General features: G+C 42.8%; 1 protein-coding gene across 9 annotated transcripts in view; it reads left to right on the top strand.

Moving 5' to 3' along the window:
- Nucleotides 1–21,537, top strand: part of NFAT5 (nuclear factor of activated T cells 5) — an 80,172-nt gene that overhangs the window by 31,632 nt on the left and 27,003 nt on the right. For 5 of the 9 annotated variants that reach the window (XM_069739082.1, XM_069739085.1, XM_069739081.1 and 2 more), the window contains exons 3-8: nucleotides 12,310–12,841; nucleotides 15,770–15,956; nucleotides 16,715–16,905; nucleotides 19,176–19,348; nucleotides 20,376–20,510; nucleotides 20,955–21,007. In XM_069739082.1, the coding sequence (XP_069595183.1) occupies nucleotides 12,310–12,841; nucleotides 15,770–15,956; nucleotides 16,715–16,905; nucleotides 19,176–19,348; nucleotides 20,376–20,510; nucleotides 20,955–21,007 (1,271 nt within the window). Of the gene's footprint in view, nucleotides 1–11,778; nucleotides 11,841–12,309; nucleotides 12,842–15,769; nucleotides 15,957–16,714; nucleotides 16,906–19,175; nucleotides 19,349–20,375; nucleotides 20,511–20,954; nucleotides 21,008–21,537 lie in introns of all 9 variants that reach the window. The other 4 variants (XM_069739088.1, XM_069739090.1, XM_069739087.1 and 1 more) reach the window with 3 other exon arrangements.

The following is a 21,537-nucleotide window of genomic DNA, read 5'->3' on the forward strand; positions in this document are numbered from 1 at the left end:
AAAAGCACAAGGTGTGCGATACTCAGGGTCATGGCCAAGGTAAGGAAGGCTGAAAAACGACCATCTTTATACAAGAAACATAACATAAAACATCAAGACTGGGCCAAGAAATATCTTAAGACTGACTTTTCAAAGGTTTTATGGACTGATGAAATGAGAGTGACTCTTGATGGGCCAGATGGATGGGCCAGAGGCTGGATCAGTAAAGGGCAGAGAGCTCCACTCCGACTCAGACGCCAGCAAGGTGGAGGTGGGGGACTGGTACGGGCTGGGATCATTAAAGATGAACTTTTGGGACCTTTTCGGGTTGAGGATGGAGTGAAGCTGAACTCCCAGACCTACTGCCAGTTTCTGGAAGACAACGTCTTCAAGCAGTGGTACAGGAAGAAGTCGGTATCGTTCAAGAAAAACACGATTTTCATCAGGACAATGCTCCGTCAGATGCCTCCAACTACTCCACAGTGTGGCTGGCCAGTAAAGGTCTCAAAGAAGAAAAAAAAATTACATGGCCCCCTTGTTCACCTGATCTGAACCCCGTAGAGAACCTGTGGTCCCTCATAAAATGTGAGATCTACAGGGAGGGAAAACAGTCCACCTCTCGGAGCAGTGTCTGGAGGCTGTGGTGGCTGCTGCATGCAATGTTCATCATAAACAGATCAAGCAACTGACAGAATCTATGGACGGCGGCTGGCGAGTGTCATCATAAAGAAAGGTGGCTATATTGGTCACTCATTTTTGGGGGGGGTGTTTTTGCATGTCAGAAATGTTTATTTCTAAAATTTGTGCAGTTATATCGGTTTGCCTGGTGAAAATAAACAAGTGAGATGGGAATATATTTAATAAAACTAATCCTCTAAAATGCAACTTGCCTAATAATTATGCACACAGTGTACTTACAAAATCTCTCCGTGTCCTAGCTGGGAGAGTACAGATATTTGCCAGACCTGCAGTTCAAAACAGCTACTCTAGGTACATGAACAAGGTAGTTAAAACAGCCCTTTCAACATAAAGTTTTTTAATAAATGGAAGCAAGATAAGGCAATGGAGTACATCCCTAAGATTCATACATTTGCAACGACTGATCACTAATTAAATTAAAAATTAAAAAAATTACTAACTCTTTTATCTAGATTAAGAGTAGGTATCATTGTCTAGTGAAAACTATTTTGGGTCTCTATTTTTTATTTAGCCAAATCTAAAACAAAAAACACCACTCCAACTTCCAAAAATATTAAGCTTTGATATTTGAGTCTTTTGGGTTAATTGAGAACATAGTTGTTGATCAATAATAAAAATAATCCTCTAAAATACCACTTGCCTAATAATTCTGCACACAGTGTAGGGTGGGAAATGCAGCAGCTACCGGTAAATATCAAAAATAAAAATAGATACCAATAAAAGTAAAATTAATTGAGACATCAGTAGGTTATTTTTTTTTTTGAATATCCATATTGAATCAGGAGCCCTATATAATGCTCCATAAAGTTTATGATGGGCCCATAAGATGCTCCATATTAAAATATGCCCCATATAATGCTGCATAAAGGTTAATAAGGGCCCCTTAAGATGCTCCATAGAGATATTTACACCATATAATGCTGCACAAATGCTGATTATGGCCCCATAAGATGCTCCATAGAGATATTTACCCCATATAATGCTGCACAAATGCTGATTATGGCCCCATAAGATGCTCCATAGAGATATTTACCCCATATAATGCTGCACAAATGCTGATTATGGCCCCATAAGATGCTCCATAGAGATATTTACCCCATATGCTGTTGCTGCAATAAATAAAATGACATACTCCCCTCTCGTCGCTCAGGCCCCCGTCACTTGCTATAGTCACCTGTCCTCATTCAACCGCCAGGCGCCGCTGTGTCTTCCGCGTTCTCTGCACTGACGTTCAGGCAGGGGGCGCGCACTAACCACGTCATCGCGCCCTCTGACCTGAGCGTCACAGCAGAGAACGCGGTAGATGGATCCCAGCGGTGGAACGAGGAGAGGTGAATATCGTGCAATGCTGCTTACCCTCCCCATTATACTCGCCTGCTCCCGGTGTGGTCCCTGGCAGCTTCCTGATGGTCTTCTCCGGGCGCTGACAGCTTGTTCCAGCGTTGAGCGGTCACCAATACCGCTCATTACAGTAATGAATATGCGGCTCCACCCCTATAGGAGTTGAGTCACGTCCTATTCATTACTGTAATGAGCGGTACCATGTGACTGCTCAACGCTGTAAGAAGTGTTTAAGTACACTTAAACAACAGAATATAACTCCAAGTAAATCAAACTTCTGTGAAATCAAACTGTCTACTTAGGAAGCAACACTGATTGACAATCAATTTCACATGCTGCTGTGCAAATGGAATAAACAGATGGAAATTATTGGCAATTATCAAGACACCCTCAATAAACGAGTGGTTCTGCAGGTGGGGACCACAGACCACATCTCAGTACCAATGCTTTCTGGCTGATGTTTTGGTCACTTTTGAATGTTGGTTGTGCTTTCACACTCGTGGTAGCATGAGACAGACTCTACAACCCACACAAGTGGCTCAGGTAGTGCAGCTCATCCAGGATGGCACATCAATGCGAGCTGTGGCAGAAAGGTTTTCTGTGGTTGTCAGCGTAGTGTCCAGAGGCTGGATGCGCTACCAAGAGACAGGCCAGTACACCAGGAGATGTGGAGGGGGCCGTAGGATGGCAACAACCCAGCAGCAGGACCGCTACCTCAGCCTTTGTGCAAGGAGGAACAGGAGGAGCACTACCAGAGCCCTGCAAAATGACCTCCAGCATGCCACAAATGTGCATGTGTCTGCACAAACGGTTAGAAACCGACTCCATGAGGATGGTCTGAACGCCCGACGTCCACAGATGAGGGTTGTGCTCACAGCCAAACACGTGCAGGACGCTTGGTATTTGCCACAGAACACCAGGATTGGCAAATTTGCCACTGGTGCCCTGTGCTCTTCACAGATGAAAGCAGGTTTGCACTGAGCACATGTGACAGACGTGACAGAGTCTGGAGTCGCCGTGGAGAGCGATCTGCTGTTCCCTCAACATCCTTCAGCATGACCGGTTTGGCTGTGGGTCAGTAATGGTGTGTGGTGGCATTTCTTTGGAGGGCCGCACAGACCTCCATGTGCTCGCCAGAGGTAGCCTGACTGCCATTAGGTACCGAGATGAGATCCTCAGACCCCTTGTGAGACCCTATGCTGGTGCAGTTGGCCCTGGGTTCCTCCTAATGTAGGACAATGCCAGACCTCATGTTGCTGGAGTGTGAGCAGTTCCTGCAAGATGAAGGCATGGAAGCTATGGACTGTTCCACCTGTTACTCAGACCTGAATCTGATTGAGCACATCTGAGACATCATGTCTCGCTCCATCCACCAACGTCACGTTCCACCACAGACTGTCCAGGAGTTGGCGGATGCTTTAGTCCAGGTTTGGGAGGAGAACCCTCAGGAGAACATCCACTGCCTCATCAGGAGCATGCCCAGGCGTTGTAGGGAGGTCATACAGGCACGTGGAGGCCACATACACTACTGAGCATCATTTCCTTGTCTTGAGGCATTTCCATTGAAGATGGATCAGCCTGCAATTGAATTTTCCACTTAGATTTTGAGCGGGATTCCAGATCCAGACCTCCATTGGTTAATAAATGTGATTTCCATTGAAGAGTTTTGTTGCCAGCACATTCAGCTTTGTACAGAACAAAGTATTCAATGAGAATATTTCATTTAGACCTAGGATGTGTCATATATATATATAAATTGTAAATGTGCAGTAGCATCGTACGCAGTGAAGAAGCAGTGACCCACAAATTCAAACACAAAAGTCTCTTTTAATGTGTTTCTTCACAGCATTAAAGTCCAATTCACATAAATGCATATAACTTCAGTGGATATTATCAGTGACCAGTTTACACCAGTTCAAAGCAATACATATCACATGGCTTTAGATTTGCGGTCCCTGAACAGGCCAGACTTCCCATGTCCAGTTTCCCTGGGCGACCGCACGCCATCTCACAGTTTCTATACGTCTCCATACACACAGCCTCATATGTTGCAGACACTACACACGCCAGGCCTCCTTTGACTAGTTCTCGTGGGTGTCCTGCATCACTGTATCAGTCTCTTTACTCACACAGTCGTACACAGTTCAGGATATCCTCCGGATAGCAGCCGGGCACCATATCCACCTGTTTGCAATCGTTGCACATGCTAGTCCTCTTTTGGGTACAGGACATCCACCTCCGGGCACAGGACTGTCCACATCCGACTCATTCGGGCACAGGACATCCACCTCCGGGCACAGGACTGTCCACATCCGACTCCTTCGGGCACAGGACATCCACCTCCGGGCACAGGACTGTCCACATCCGAGACCAGTACCATGGACGACTTTCATCTCTGTGTACACTGCGGGTGCCAGGTTATTCAGCTGCCCTGGGTGCTGGCTCTGCTGGCCTCCATGCACTCTGCAGACCAGCACACACCAGACTGACACTGACTGGCACCTCGCACACCTGGCCTGACCTGGCCAGACACCTGACACCCCAAACCCCTTACTGCAGGGTTTTTACTTCATCCGTCACAGCGCCCCCTAGCTGTATCAGAGGCCACAGCCTCACAAAATATATATATATATATACCCCGTATATACTCGAGTATAAGCCGACCCCCCTAATTTTGCCACAAAAAACTGGGAAAACTTATTGACTCGAGTATAAGCCTAGGGTGGAAAATGCAGCAGCTACCGGTTAATGTCAAAAATAAAAATAGATACCAATAAAAGTAAAATTAATTGAGACATCAGTAGGTTAAGTGTTTTTGAATATCCATATTGAAGCAGGAGCCACATATAATGCTCCATACAGTTCATTATTGCCCCATAGATGCTCCATAGAAAGCTGTGCCATATAGTGCTCTGCACCGTTCATTATTGCCCCATAACTGTGCCATATAGTGCTCTGCACCGTTCATTATTGCCCCATAGCTTTGCCATATAGTGCTCTGCACCGTTCATTATTGCCCCATAGCTGTGCCATATAGTGCTCTGCACCGTTCATTATTGCCCCATAGCTGTGCCATATAGTGCTCTGCACCGTTCATTATTGCCCCATAGCTGTGCCATATAGTGCTCTGCACCGTTCATTATTGCCCCATAACTGTGCCATATAGTGCTCTGCACCGTTCATTATTGCCCCATAGCTTTGCCATATAGTGCTCTGCACCGTTCATTATTGCCCCATAGCTGTGCCATATAGTGCTCTGCACCGTTCATTATTGCCCCATAGCTGTGCCATATAGTGCTCTGCACCGTTCATTATTGCCCCATAGCTGTGCCATATAGTGCTCTGCACCGTTCATTATTGCCCCATAGCTGTGCCATATAGTGCTCTGCACCGTGCGTTCATTATTGCCCCATAACTGTGCCATATAGTGCTGTGCACCGTTCATTATTGCCCCATAGCTGTGCCATATAGTGCTCTGCACCGTTCATTATTGCCCCATAGCTGTGCCATATAGGGCTCTGCACAGTTCATTATTGCCCCATTGATGTACCATCGAAAGCTCTGCCATTGCTGCTGCTGCTGCAATTAAAAAAAAAAAAAAATGCCATACTCACCTCTTGCTTGCAGCTCCTCAGCGTCCGGTCCCGGCGTCTCTCCGCACTGACTGATCAGGCAGAGGGCGCCGCGCACACTATATGCGTCATTGCGCCCTCTGACCTGCACAGTCAGAGCGGAGAGACGCCGGGAAGATGGAGGCGCCGGGAAGATGGAGCGACGCCCGGCGTGTGGAACTGGGACAGGTGAATGAGATACATACCTGCTCCCGGAGTCCCACTCCTTCTCCCGGACAGCTTGTCTTCGGTGCCGCTGCCTCTTCCTCTGTCAGCGATCACCGTTACCGCTGATTAGAGAAATGAATATGCGGCTCCACCCCTATGGGAGTGGAGTCCATATTCATTTTTCTAATGAGCGGTCCCACGTGACCGCTGAAGAGGGGAAGAGCTGCAGCACCCGAAGACTGTGGGACGGCAGGGGGAGCGCCAGGATCGCCGGGACTAGGTAAGTATGCCACAGCGCCCTCTCCCCCTCACCCGCCGACCCTGCCACCCACCGTGACTCGAGTATAAGCCGAGAGGGGCACTTTCAGCCCAAAAATTTGGGCTGAAAATCTCGGCTTATACTCGAGTATATACGGTATATATATATATAATATTTGTGTGCATGCCGTTATTTGCATGCAAACGTGTCTCTGAGCCGGACAGAATTACTCCACCAAGATTCCAGCACATGTGGAGCATTTATTGCTGCGGAGGAATTGGTTGGCAGCCGGAGCGCTCCTTTTATAAATTTATTATGTAATCTTGTTATATTACATCCTAACTCCTTCTCTGTTAGACTAATCGCCCATTTCCTATATTTGTTTTTTGTTCTTTGGTTCTTATTATTACCATTTATTATCAATGACTTGTTTATGTCCTTTTTGCATTTATTTTGAAAATTCCAAATTAATTTAGCATCCCTATAAACAATGATTCATGTTTATAGACTCGTTGATTAAATTGCTTTTTATCTGGTTTCTATCCCTTTATATTTCTATTGCTGGCACGATAATCCTGATTCATACATACACCCCACTCCACATTTCATTTTTCCTGTGAAATGCAATACTTTACAGCGCCGCTCATTGTCTTGTCTCCGCCATCGGAGTTGCTCCAAATCTGTGGTTTTATTGTGTTTGTTTTATTCTAGTGCAATTTTTTTCTTTTTCTTTTTTAACCAAAAAGCTTATTTTTTCCTACTGCACTGCCATTTTTCCCAATAAACCCACAGATTGCCGCGTGTCTACCTTTTCTTTTATTGCTTGGTTACTTGTGTATTGCCATACAAATAGCCCTAATTCATTACATGGAATATACCGCTTGTTGCCTCCACGGCTTTTCCCACTTTTGGACTAAGCTAAAAATACCGTGTCTTGTTTATATTGGCTGCGGTCGGGGCGGTAATTAGAGATTACTCTTATCGGCTGCGGTTATCACAGAATGTGCACGGGTTGATTAACCTACTAAATCAGACCTGACAGTCCGGCATTGGTACAGTATGATTGGAGTCCGCTCAGCGAGGGGGGGAGAATGGGAAAAAAATAAATGGGTATTATATTTTATCTAAAAATAATTGCAGCTTGTACGCTCCAGACCTCAGTTCACCCTGCAAACAAAAAAAGAGGAAATGTTGACCTTGGCCGTACGGTTGGTGAAATGCAAACATTTTTCCTCTGTTTTCCAATAACAGAAGCGTTTCGGTATATTCAGGCGCTTTTTGTATAAATATGTAGAGGATATATTTTTATATCAGGAGACTTCCTGCTGTTTAGATCATTCCAGAATATTTTGGAAACTTCGACCATACACCTGGAAGTATAATTCCTGCCGCAAGATGAGGCTAAAGTATAAAAAGCCTAAAACTTTTAATGGATAAATAAACAGAAAAAACTGTAAAAATAAATAAATAAAAATGTAAAAAAATTAATTACCGTAAAAAAATTAATTTATATATATATATATATATATATATATATATATATATATATATATATATATATATATATATATATATATATATATATAATTACAGAACAAAAGTTTGGACACACCTTCTCATTTAAAGATTTTTCTGTATTTTCATGACTATGAAAATTGTACATTCACACTGAAGACAGACTTTAAAGCATCATACCAATGCCGAACTGAGAGTAGCCAAGACTTAAAAAAACCAAACTACGGTAACCCCCTTAGCGCAATTATTGCCAGTTTGTATTTCATTATCACCATCGCCCCCAACCGCAGCCAAGACATTTTGGGGCGGGGGGCGCGCAATCAGTCGATCCTTCTTCCCCTGAGGCAACCGGCTAGTGAATTTTGACCCTGCTTACTAATTTAAGCTAACGGCAGCGTAAATATATTCCAGACATAAACCTATGTATGGCAGTATGAATTTCGGAAGGTTGGGGGTTAAGGGGGAGGGGATATGCGAATGCAGACCCGACAGTATTTCCGAGAGAATGTGGCCTAAAATATTGCTGAAATTGGAATTCCATTTGATAATTGGATTGCTTTATTTTTTTTTTACATTTTTTAATTATTCTTTTATATTTGCTGGGATGCTAGCTGTTTTCTCTATTAATACAGTTAACTTGCATTCTAGCTTCTCCACTCAGAGGCAGGCATCGTGTGGTGGGTTGTGTGACTATGTCTGTCTATCAATAGTGAAGACAAATATTGCCAGAGACACTAAACCCATCCAAACTCACCCAGGGTATAGGTCGGTCTCGTTTTCAGACTTCTTCCTAAGCCTTTTTTTTTTTTTTTTTTTGTCTTTCTTTAGTTTTTTTTTATTTTATTTTCCTTTTATTTTTTTTTTTTTCAGTTTTAAATAGTGGATTGATGATGAATGTTGGTAAAAATGTTCATTTTATTTTATTTATTTTTTATTCACAATATTTAAAAAAAAAAATAATAATAAAATTGGCAAAATTAAATTTGACCATGGATTTGTGGCCATGTTGCTTGTGCATATGTTTTTATGTGCACCTGGGTGTTTGTAATGACCAGTCTACATGACACAAATTATCATTTGTATATCCAGTATTGGATTTGCTAAAGGAAAGGCATTGGGTATGAAATCTAATATTTTTCATTATTAATTTACTATACGCTGGCCTTCTTCTGTGATCATGGATTGTGGTATTTTAGTCACATCCATTCAGTAGTTCATTTTGCAAAACAAAACAAAAATTATGGTTTAGTATCTGTTACTTTAATAATATAATTAATCACAGTAGCATCACATAAGGAATAAAATATTTTTTTCAAGCAAAATTTAAGTGGAAAGTTAAAAAAAAAATTACTTTAATTGATACATATATCAATGTATTTTCCCACCCATTATTTATTTAATTTTTTTGTTATTTTTATTTTATTACGTATAAAGTTGCTTTTTCAAATAGATACTATATGGACAAAAGTATGAGCCCCCCTCCCATTCTATATCCATAGACATTAATATGGAGTTCCCGTTCTTCTGGAGAGGTTTTCTACAAGATTTGTGGAGAATTCTTTGGGAATCATTGACCATTCACCCAGAAGAACGTTTGTAATACACTGATGTTGGGGAGAGGTCTCGCTCATAATCTCAAGTTGTATCTCATTCCATAATTGTTGGATGGGGTCGAGGCCCGGGCTGTTATGAACTGGTGGTTTAGGAGCAACATGGGACGAGCTCTGAAGGAGGTGGTACCTGTACTGACCGCAGTCCCTAAGCTCAACACAACACTAGAAGTAGCCGTGGAATGCTCCTGTCACTCCCTAGGCACCTCATCACAGCCTGAGAACTAACTACCCCTAAAGATAGAAACCGGAAAACTATCTTGCCTCAGAGAAAATCCACAAAGGATAGATAGCCTCCCACAAGTAATGACTGTGAGTGGAGAGAGAAAAGACATACACAGAATGAAGCCAGGATGTAGCACAGGAGGCCAGTCTAGCTAGATAGATAAGACAGGATAGAATACTGTGCGGTCAGTATTAAAAACTACAAAAATCCACAAAGAGTTTACAAAAATCTCCACACCTGACTAAAGGTGTGGAGGGTAAATCTGCTTCCCAGAGCTTCCAGCTTAACTGAATTAATCAATACTAACAAGCTGGACAAAACATAGAATGCACAGAACGAATAAGTCCACAACATGTGGACAGAAAAGAGCAAAGCAAAGATTTAACTTTGCAGGACTGGTCAGGATATCAGGGAAATCCAAGAGAGATGTGAATCCAACCAGGAACCATTGACAAGTGGCACTAGCTGAAGGGAAGAGCCAGGCATAAATAGCCGAGCAGAAAGACAATCAGTGGAAGCAGCTGCTGACTGCTAAATCCAAGGAGCAGCCATTCCACTTAAAACCACCGGAGGGAGCCCAAGAGCAGAACTCACAACACCGGGCTATTCGGTTAAGCTACTCAATAAACCCTACACAAAATATGTTTCCACTGCTTCAGAGTCCAGTGGTGGCGGCTTTACACCACTCCATCCAATACTCGGCATTGTGCTTGGTGGTGTACGGCTGCGTGCAGCTGCTCGGCCATGAAGCTCCTGGCGGGGGAGCAGTGTTTGTGCTGATGTTATTCCAGAGGAGGTCTGCAGCTATGAAGTCAGCAGAGCGTTGGTGACTTTTCTGCCCTCATCCTCCGCACTCTGTGACCCCACTCGGTAACGTTATGGGGTCTCCACTTTGTGGTTGAGTTGCTGCGGTTTCTTCCACTTCTCGATAATATCACTCGCAGGTGATGAGGAAGAAATATCATGAACAGACTTGTTACATCCGTATCAGTGAGTTCTTTATGAACAGCCGTTCTATCTCGTTGGTAGAAGCAGACGGCATGGCGGGGGAACCAAATGTTATATATCGGGGTGGGGGGGGTTGCGAGGAGCTGGAGATTATACACCAAGGGGCAATGGGGAATATTCTATAACAGGGGGCAAAGGGCCGAATGTTACACACCAGGAGTAATGGGACTGAATGAAAAACCTGAATGATTAAAATATTGGGCCCAGTATTTCTGTCCATTTAGTATTTTTCAGAAAGCAATAAGTGGTGATAAAAGTAGTAAAAAAAAAAAAAGAAGTAAAATAACAAATCCAAATAACTTAAAAAAAAATCCTATAATGGTCTAAGCAATGTGGCTTCAAATCTGGTCAAACCAAATTAATATAATACAAGCCTTAATATTAAAGCATTTTCTTAATGCATGACCAAGAGCAACCACAGCACCTATATACAGTTCTATTATTTTCTTTTTTCAATGTGAATGCTTTGGAAAGTCACTGATTTTTTTTTTTTTTTCTTTTTCTTTTTTTTTAATTTCAGCTGCAAAGTATAGCAATGTGCACAAACACTATGTAAAATGGAACTGATAAAATATATATATATATATATATATATATATATATATATACATGTGTATATATTTTTCTACAATTTACCCAAAATGGCAACTGTAAGACAAGTCGCCATATCTGTTATTTATCCCCATATCACATTAATTATAGCTATGGACAAATGTCTCTAATATATTTTCCCCCCGCCCCCCCCCCCCCAAAAAAAAAAATAAATAAATAAATAAATATATATATAATCTGTCATATTTATTTGCTTTTAACCCTTGAAGGGGGGAGCATTCTCTTAATAGTATGAGTTACGTTTTCTCCATTCAGCCAATTCTTTTCTCAGTTTAGTTTGTGACCGAACGTTTTATTTAACAATTGGGTCATTTATTCTAATTACCGTATATATAACGTCTCTGTGAACTTTGACCAATAGAATTACCCCTTTAGTAAACGGAAAGCGTATATTAACATATTATATCATGATATACTTGCTTAATATTTATAGAAAGCCATTGTACAATGGCTTGATGCCTTCATAATCCAACAGCATAAATGATAATTCATTTTGACTTATAATCGAACCAGTCTTTCAAGAAAGTGACATACAGTCAACGCCCTGTCTATTAATGACCTTAATTATCCCCCTTTTTATATACTGTTTAGGGTCCAACTCTTCATCAGTTCCATTTTGCGTAGTACATGAGTTTGTCTCTTACTTCTATGATTTTATTTATTTTTTTTTATCTTTTCTTTTTAATAGTTTGATGAACTGGAATAATTAGCAGCTGTTTTCTCATTTATTTTCTCATATTTTTATTCCAGGATTTGCCTCTGAAGCAGGGAGTGTCTGCATTAAAAATGACCTGTAGTTCTCTGCTTCATAGGTTAGAAACTTATTTTAATATTTTGTGGCTACAGTCAGTCCCATTTAAAAAAAAAAATAAAAAAAAAATACATGTACTAATTGGCAATATACATGTTGTTTACCACAAAAAACATTTTATACGGGGGTTCAAATAATTTTTCTTTTTGCAATTGTCTGGAAATTTCTAAATTCTAACTAAGAAAGTAAAATTATGTAACTTTTTTTGGATTTATATTTATATATATTTTTTAGCCTTTTTTTGTCTTTAAAGTTATTGGCACAGCCAGTACAGATTGGACATTTTTTAGCCAATTTTCTTGCAATTTTTTTTTTTTAAACCAAATTTCAACATTTTTTTTGTGGGATTTTAAATAATTTGGATATATTTTTGAAGGAAAAAAAAAAAAGCCAAAACACTTAAATCCATTGGGACTGCTGGCCAGTGCCGATGAAAATGTGTGTATTTACTGTTGGATTATACACTGCAGATGCCTCATCTTCCTCCTCTTCCACCATGGGCGGTGCACGCAGTTCCTTTACCACCACTTCCAGCCCTTCTAATTACTCTACCTCACTCACCGATACCAAAGCTATGCAATCCTCTACCACGGGGGTAAGTAAGCCAGGGGTAAGTGAACAGCTGTTAGCCAGTAATGCGGGCCGGCCGCAGTCGGTGCCATTGAGATGGACAGTCCTAAACATTTCTCCACCCCCGGAAGACCTGCTGGATAGCAGTCAGATGTCCTGCCAAGATGAAGGGGGTGGACTGGATTCTGAGCAGAGCTGCAACATGTGGACGGAAGACTCCGCATCCAATTTCAGCAACATGAGTTCCCATTCCTACAACGATAATACGGAAGTCCCACGTAAGTCACGCAAACGAAACACCAAACAGAGGCCCGGGTCCAAGAGACGGGATTCCAACATGGACGTTTTTGATGCAGACAGCGCCAAAGCTCCTCATTATGTTCTCTCCCAACTCGCCTCGGACGGCAAAGGCAACGGCCAGGCTGGAAATGGGTTGGTATTTGTGTTTAATACGCATTTTTCCCTCTTGTCCTATCCAAAAAGCTTAACTTTTACTGTTCGTGTGTAAATCGGTAGAGTAGATTACCGTGGCTGTAGGATGGTGGGAACATCGGAGTGTGCAGCCACGGGCCATCTAGACACTTTATACATGCCCTTTTTACACCGTGGGCCTTGACGACATTTCGTGAGGCAGCCATTGAGTGGTGGTCACCAATCTTCTTGAAAAAAATAGTTAAAAAGCATTGGTCCCTCTGTAAATGCGCCTTGGCGTTCATTGACTGGTTGTACTCTGCGCACTGGATGCTTTGCTACGGAAGAGGCACCATACGTGTGTAGCACTCTGCTTTCCAAGTGCCGTAAAGATCATTGGTTTTTACAAAGGTACATTACATAGCCAGTGGCAAATCTAAAGGGGTTACATAGGTAACGATGATGGGCACAAAAGTTTACTCTTCTGCATATACAGACTACTATAGCATAATCTTGGCACTCGGGAGCTTTAAGTTTGGCCTCTTTCCATAGTTATCGGTAAAATGTCCGTGCCCTAAAAAATAGGAAATGTCAACATTAACTTAGATGTATTAATTTAACAAAATGAATATTGATGAGGAGGTAAGGTAGCTCCATTAATGACCAGTTCATTATTATTCAATTAATTGCATTTATTTAACAGAATAGGTGATAAATGTATGATCGCTGGGTGTCCAGCTAGTGGGACCCCCACTGATCCCAAGAACAGTCCCCTTTGGATATAGGTGACCACCATTCTTGTAGACTGTGAATAAAGCATATTGCATATAATAATGCATGCTCCTTACCGCCCCAGGGACTCCAGGACCCTCATTCCCATGATCAGTGGGGGGCCCAGTAGTTGTCAGGTTCATAGTGAATGCATAGATTACGGGTTTAGGTGTCATTGTCTTTGATGGCAGAAGATATATATATATATATATAATCCCGTTATCCCTGCAGCTCTTGGTAAACATTGCCACAATTTTGTAGACTGCCCTGAGTGATCTTTTTCAACCATCTAATGTGTTAGCTTTCAGTTAACTTGATAATTTTATGGACAGTTTTAAATCCTATAATAAAACACAGCAGGATCGGATTTTGGGACCCTTTAAAAGCCACGTAAACGTGTGTACATTATGCTCATTCCTTATTTTTGGCCTTTGTACATGGCAGCCATGCAAGCAAAACACTGGTTTGTCCGCTGATTGGATTATTATGCAGGACTATAAACATTTCCTTGTGAAAATGGGACGTGCTGCTGACAACATGCATGTTGTATTAACTGTCAGTCTGTCTTCGTATAGTTTGTATTGGCTATGAAAGGGCATTTAAGAGTGTGGATCAACTTATCTCGTCAATCGGCGCTCTATATAGGCAGAAATCCACCTGTATAAATCTACTTCTTTGGAAATGACTTAATAGAGATTTCAAGGGTTGTCCTTTCCATTTGCGTCACTTGTTCTTCCTCACCACTACTGCCATCCTGTTAGTTAGGGTAATTGTCCCTCTGTATTCTAGAGGTATGGAGCATTCATGTATTACACACACGGCTACTGATTTGGGCTTGCCTCATGGTCTTCCTTGTTTAGCTAACTGGTGAGGATAGAAGCTGTGGAGGTAAAACCTTGGGGGGAAAACCTGTGGGGGTTGAAACCTTAGATTGAACTTCTGGGGTAGAAGCTGTGGGGAAGGAACCTTGGTTAAAACCTGTGGCCGGTGGAAAGTTGGGTAAAACCTGTGGGGGGGATAGGATCTTGGGTAGGACTTTGGGTAGAACCTGTGTGTGGGGGGGGGGGGTACCGTGGGTAAAACCTGTGGCGGGTGGAACATTGGGTAAAATCTGTGGGGGGTAGGATCTTGAGTAGGACTTTGGGTAAAACTTGTGGAGGGTAGGTCCTTAAGTAGAACCTGTGGGGGGTAGATCTTGGGTAATACCTGTGGGGGGTAAGACTTGGTGTAGAACCTGTGGGGGTCGGATCTTGGGTAGGACTTTCGGTAGAACTTGTAGTGGGTGGAACCTTGGGTAAAACTTTTGTGGAGGGTAGGTCTTTGGTTAGAACCTGTGGGGCAGATAGCACCTTGGGTAGAACCTGTGGGGGGTAAGACTTGGGGTAGAACCTGTGGGGGTAGGACCTGTTGTAGAATCTTCAGTAAGAGGAGCCTTAGAACAGACATTGGTTTTAAAGGTTGGGATTGTGATAGCATTATATTAAGAAGTTGCTGGGAGATCACTAATGTGATGTTTGAAGTATATCTGAAAAGCTTTGTTATGGAGGATCTTCTAACATGAAGGAGGGTAAGAACTGTTATGACCTTCTGCAATGCACCCTGCTAGTTTGCTCCCAGAGCATCAATTTTGGACCCTCATGAAAGTGATCCATGAGATCCACACTTTTAGGGGTCAGATAACAAAAATATGTTGGGTGTTAGACCAAGAGGAGTAGTAAGCAGAGGGTAGAGAAGGGGGCATCAGGGACATATGCCCTGGGTGCTGAAGGGGGCTCCAACAAGCCATTTTTTGCCTTGACCTGGGTTGTTGGATACAGGACTAGAATAGCAAATTAGGATATCTCACAGAACCATCTTCTATGATATATCAAGCGCTGGCAACAGACCACTGAGATCTCCAAGAGTCCTGAAAATAGCTTAAATTTAGTTGAGGTGACCCCTTAGTGGTCACATTGTATTGAAATGAATGGAAGTAGCTGTCCAAGGTAGTCACTTGCAAATAGTCTAAAAGGAAAGTCATGTGGCTGTAGAAACCAATCCAGGTCTGTATTATGATGGCTATAGGCGACACTTCCACTTCTTTTCTTCCTCGTACGTCATAGTGCAGCATAGTAAATCTATTATTTGTACTGATTGAAATCCCAAAGCATAAGACTTAATTTGCCATGTCCACCCCAGAGCCACAGAGTCTCCGAAGGGAGGGAAGAAGAGTCCATTACTGTGTGAGCAGTTTCCATCGAAGAGTGAAGGAAAAGAGCTGAAGATTGCGGTACAGCCGGAGACTCAGCACCGCGCCCGCTACCTGACAGAGGGAAGCCGCGGCTCTGTGAAAGACCGGACACAACAGGGGTTTCCTACCGTGAAGGTGGGTGAAGCATGGGTGGGTTACTCTTGGGGTTCCTGGGGATTGTTCCACTTGTGATCAGTAAATTATCCTCTTTCCTATAGCTGGCTAGGGAATAATATTTGATTCTGGGAACCCACCTTTAGTTGGAGTTTTTAGGGAAAAAATATTGTATAAAAGTTTAACTTACTAATATAGCTCTATTAGGCCAGGTGCCTCCATTGTCAGGTCCTGATAGGAAGTCATTAGTGTTTGTTATGAAAGGGGGCTGGCTGACCTAAGCCAATTCTCCTTTTCTGTCTTTGCATCATCCAAAGAAGGGGTCTGGCTTAGCGATTAAAGTAATCAGTCAATCAGCCACCTTCATCGCTGCTACGCTAGTTAAGCACTAACACAGGGAACACTATCCACTGTTGAGCACAGGACTAGAGGTGAGGCTGCCAGACCCGGGATGGTGGGGCTATCTGTTAATAGGGGCCCTTGATCGATTTGATCTTTATTAGTAAGTTATATAACTTACTGGCCTTTAATTTTTTCACATGGAAAAGTCTGATTAGAATACAGTATTGGCCATTTACCAGTGTGCAGTTAGTTTTGCTATAGTTGATGCATTATCTAACTGCACGGTGTGAACCCGGCTTAAGGCAATAGGGCGCGTAGGTATTGCGTTTATAAGGCACATACTGTGCGTCCTGCAGCATGTGTAAGGGGTACATTTACCAGCATCGTAGGCACTTTATGTTCCAAAACAGTGATGAAATGTCATTCCTCTCTTCCAGCTGGAAGGTCACAATGAGCCTGTGGTGCTCCAAGTGTTTGTAGGCAACGATTCCGGCCGAGTGAAGCCGCACGGATTCTACCAGGCCTGCAGAGTGACTGGAAGGAACACAACTCCCTGCAAGGAGGTGGATATAGAGGGCACCACAGTCATAGAGGTCATGCTTGACCCAAGCAACGTGATGACTCTGGCGTAAGTAAATCATCTACCAGCAGCTCCTACCCTGAGGATCTGCCTTGCCGTAACCCTCGTGACAGGTCTGTGTCTCAGTGCCATGCGTGCATGCTTCTCTTATTATTGGGCCTTATCAGACATCTTTATCTAAAATGCAGAAATTCCAGATTCTATTACTACTGGACCGTGCCAAGAATGCAGACTTTCCTGAAAATCTCCTAAGAGCAAAAAAAAAAAAAATAACTAGAAAACCCTACAATGACCCCATAAGTTTTTTGTTTTTTTTTATTACCTTGCAAAGCCAGTGCTGAACTGTATAAATCATTCCTAGAAGTCATTACTTCAATAAAAATTTGTGTAAACGTGTCCATTAGGGTTTTATTAATATTGTTGGACATGTCTAGAGAGGAAATTTCTCCTTGTGCAGACAATCGGCAATGCTTTCTAGGAAAAAGAAATGGAGAGATTTATTTATTTATTTTTTTTGTACCATACTTGGCATTGATTTAAGTTAAAATATATGAGATCTATATCTATTTATCTGATATATTTTATCTCATATATTTTAACTTAAATCAATGCCAAGTATGGTAAAGAAAAAAATATATATATATATATACAGAACCATATGAACCAGTACACAAAAAAAAATAATATATATATATATATATATATATATATATATATATATATATATATATATATATATATATATATATATATATATATATATAATAATTTTTTTTTTTTTGTACTGGCTCATATGGTTCAGTAGCGTGGTGGCTATGAATCTGGCTATGTATACAAGTTCAAGAGTGGAAGCACCACCAGCCACCTCCTGTACATGAATGACATCAAGCTGTGTGCGAAAAACGAGCGAGACATCAATTCACTGATCCACCTCACAAGGATGTACAGCGAAGACGTCGGGATGTCCTTCAGACTAGGGTAGTCTACCCTGCTGGCATAGTGTGCTGGCCAAAAGAAGAGATGGAAGCTGCAGATGTGAAGACATGAAAGCTCCTCACAATGCATAGTGGTCTCCACCCTAGGTCTAACACCCAAAGATTGTATACCAACAGAAAGGAGAGTGGTCGAGGCTTGATAAGCATCCAAGCCACCATCACAGATGAAACAATGAGTATCCAGGAGTACATCAGGAAAATAACACCAAAACATGAGATGCTGAGAGAAAGCCTAAGGCACCAACAACAGATCTGGGAGGAAGAACGAGAACATGAAGCACCATGGCAAGACAAGCCGCTGCATGGGACGTGCCATCGACAGATAATGGAGGAAGCTGACATGGAGAAATCCTACCAATGGCTGGAGAAAGCTGGACTCCGAGACAGCACTAATGATAACAGCACAAGAGCAAGCACCAAGTACCAGATCCTTAAAAGTAGGAATCGACCACACGAGACCCAAGGTGAAGACTACGCAAAGAAACCTCAGAAACCGTCCAACACATAGTGGCAGGAAGCAAAATGCAAGAACAGCGTATACCGAACGCCACAACCAAGTAGCGGGAATTGTATACAGGAACGTCTGCGCAGCATAAGGGCTAAGTCCAGGTGAGAGACCCCAGAAAAAGTGGTGGAGAATGAAAGGGCTAAAATCCTGTGGGACTTCAAGATCCAGACGGATAAGCAGGTGTTGGCTAACCAACCAGACATGGTGATAGTAGACAAGGATCAGAAGACAGCAATGCAGCAGTGATGTGTTTATCATCGGACGACGCTCACTTCATTATACTGAAAGCTTTGTCATCTGTGTCACTACATATGCGAAGCGCAGCAGCCGATGATCAAACTTATGTCCGCTCCTGCGCTCTGCATAGGCAGCCACTCGCTGCAAGAAGCAATATTTTCAAACACTGCACATTTAACAGTGAAGGAGGTGAAATTTTGCACCCCTATAGACTACCCATGATAGTCACTGATCATGGCAGAACCAATAATGTAGAAAATAAAAACCAGGTGCGTGGTGGCATTAATATAATTTTCAGACCACCATCTTTCTTTATATACTTTTTGCGTTGAGCCATTTAATATCTTTCCAGCACACAATCTGAGGATAATATTGGGCTTTGCAGCTGTTTTCCACTAACCTGCAGTTTTTGGCATCCTTTCCGTATTCTGCACCCCGTGTTCCAGACAGGGTTTTTTGGTGTTAATTGCAGCTCAGCGATAATTGCCATAGAAACCATACCCCGCCATGATTTCTGAAAGGCGTTGCATTAAAAGCCTTACCGTGTTAACCCTTTCCTTACATTGCTCATGCGGCAGGGTGGATTGCGTTGGGATCCTGAAGCTCAGGAACGCGGATGTCGAAGCCCGTATCGGGATCGCCGGCTCCAAGAAGAAGAGCACACGAGCGAGGCTTGTGTTCAGAGTGAACATCCCTCGGAAGGATGGCTCCGTTCTAACCTTACAGACCCCCTCGTCTCCAATCCTCTGCAGTAAGCGTTTGTCACTGTTCACTCTTCTACACATATCTGCCGGGATGCTGACGCCATCAGTAGTTATGCTGATGAATAGGGCAGGTAGAGAAACTATTGAAGAGATGCTGTTGTGATATATCAGTCACATATTGGGGTCCAGCCGGATCCACATCAGTGGGGTCTGCTAGGCGCCATCAATATCTGCACAGTGTTAAAGGGGAGCTACAAGACCGATGTCAAAAAGGTCTTCATTCCCAGGATCTTTGTCAGACCCCATCAATTAGGGATGGCATATCCTAGCAATATGCCATGATTTACTGAGATGAGAATACCCTTTTAATAAGCGAGCTAAACAGCCATCGATCAAATTATCTGAAATCGCCCTGTAATTAAAACGTTGTTGTTTATGGTAAAGCATTTTTTTTTTTGGGCAGGGTAGGGTGATCAATGATGTGTTTTTAGGGCTTGTGCCCTTTGTCCCTATTTTTCTCTTAATCTGCTGTATACACACAAAATCTATTTCATTCGTGCAGCTGCCAAAGCATACACGGCCCATGTTTTCTGATCAGATCAGCCTGCTTGAATGCAGCTTTGGCACGGTCTCCCAAAGCGAAGCTTTGGGAAAGAGCATTATATGTAATGCTATGTGATTTGGACTACTGTTCATAGTCGTAGATCGTCCGTGGCTTAGCTGGAGCTGTGCCTTGCCAAACACTATCCGTAATCCCAGACTAGCTGACGTGACTCATTACACTGACGGTTGTTAGCCTTGTCCACTTTTTTCCTCTCTTATTTTGGACTAAATAGGAGCTTGTGTATAGCAGGAGTTTGGTGCCTGCAGGAAAAACTTGTTCACATGTAGTTTAATACTCGAGTCATTCAGCCATTGAGGTTGTCGGTCCCAGCACTGTGATATCTGGTCACTACAGTGGCCACCTTCTCGTGGGTAGCACTTTCCTTTGGCACTAATAAAGCTTAGTTAACCAAAACCCCTGATTATTTCCTTTTTTATATTTCATTAACATTTCCTATCTCTCCTCTTTAGCTCAGCCGGCAGGGGTGCCAGAAATTCTCAAGAAAAGTCTGCACAGCTGCTCTGTAAAAGGAGACGAAGAGGTGTTCTTAATAGGCAAAAACTTCCTGAAAGGAGCCAAAGTTGTGTTCCAGGAAAACATTGCCGGTATGTAGGAATCTAGTGCACGGATCAGCAACCTGCAGCGCTCCACAAAGCGATGCGCTAATAGATTCTCAGTACACTTTGCCAGCGGCCATGTCAGACTTCCATTGGTGCCCTACAAACCTTATCTTAACAACCGCTACCCCCGGCGCCCCATATGATTAACAACATGTCGTGTATCATGGTGCAACATTGACATTACACCGAAAAAGGAGCCGGGGATGCCGACAGGTTGGAAATGGTTTGCAGGGCACGCGTCCATTGGACCTTGGCAGCTGGACCAGGGTCTTGCTAATCTATTTGCTCATCTCTAGCTGTCATTATGAGACTTACCATTTAAACCTCCTAATTTAAAAAAAAATGTTGTCGTGTTTTGGATGGGCAACAAAATTTATATATTTTATACCTGGTGGATTTTTGAACATATTTTTGTTCTCTTTATTTCAGATGATAACTCATGGAAAGCTGAAGCTGAAATCGACATGGAATTATTTCACCAGGTACAATACCGCAATCAAAACTAAAGGCCCCTTCACATTAAGCGACGCTGCAGCGATACCGACAACGATCCGGATCGCTGCAGCGTCGCTGTTTGGTCGCTGGAGAGCTGTCACACAGACAGCTCTCCAGCGACCAACGATGCCGGTAACCAGGGTAAACATCGGGTAACTAAGCGCAGGGCCGCGCTTAGTAACCCGATGTTTACCCTGGATACCATGCTAAAAGTAAAAAAAAACAAACACTAGATACTTACCTACCGCTGTCTGTCCTCCAGCGCTGCGCTCTGCTTCTCTGCTCTCCTTCTGTATTGTCTGTGAGCCGGAAAGCAGAGCGGTGACGTCACCGCTCTGCTTTCCGGCTCACAGCCAGTACAGGAGGAGTGCAGAGCGCAGCGCTGGAGGACAGACGGCTGTAGGTAAGTATCTAGTGTTTGTTTTTTTTTACTTTTAGCATGGTAACCAGGGTAAACATCGGGTTACTAAGCGCGGCCCTGCGCTTAGTTACCCGATGTTTACCCTGGTTACCAGTG

Source organism: Ranitomeya imitator, chromosome 9, assembly GCF_032444005.1.
Source record: "Ranitomeya imitator isolate aRanImi1 chromosome 9, aRanImi1.pri, whole genome shotgun sequence".
Taxonomy (NCBI): domain Eukaryota; kingdom Metazoa; phylum Chordata; class Amphibia; order Anura; family Dendrobatidae; genus Ranitomeya; species Ranitomeya imitator.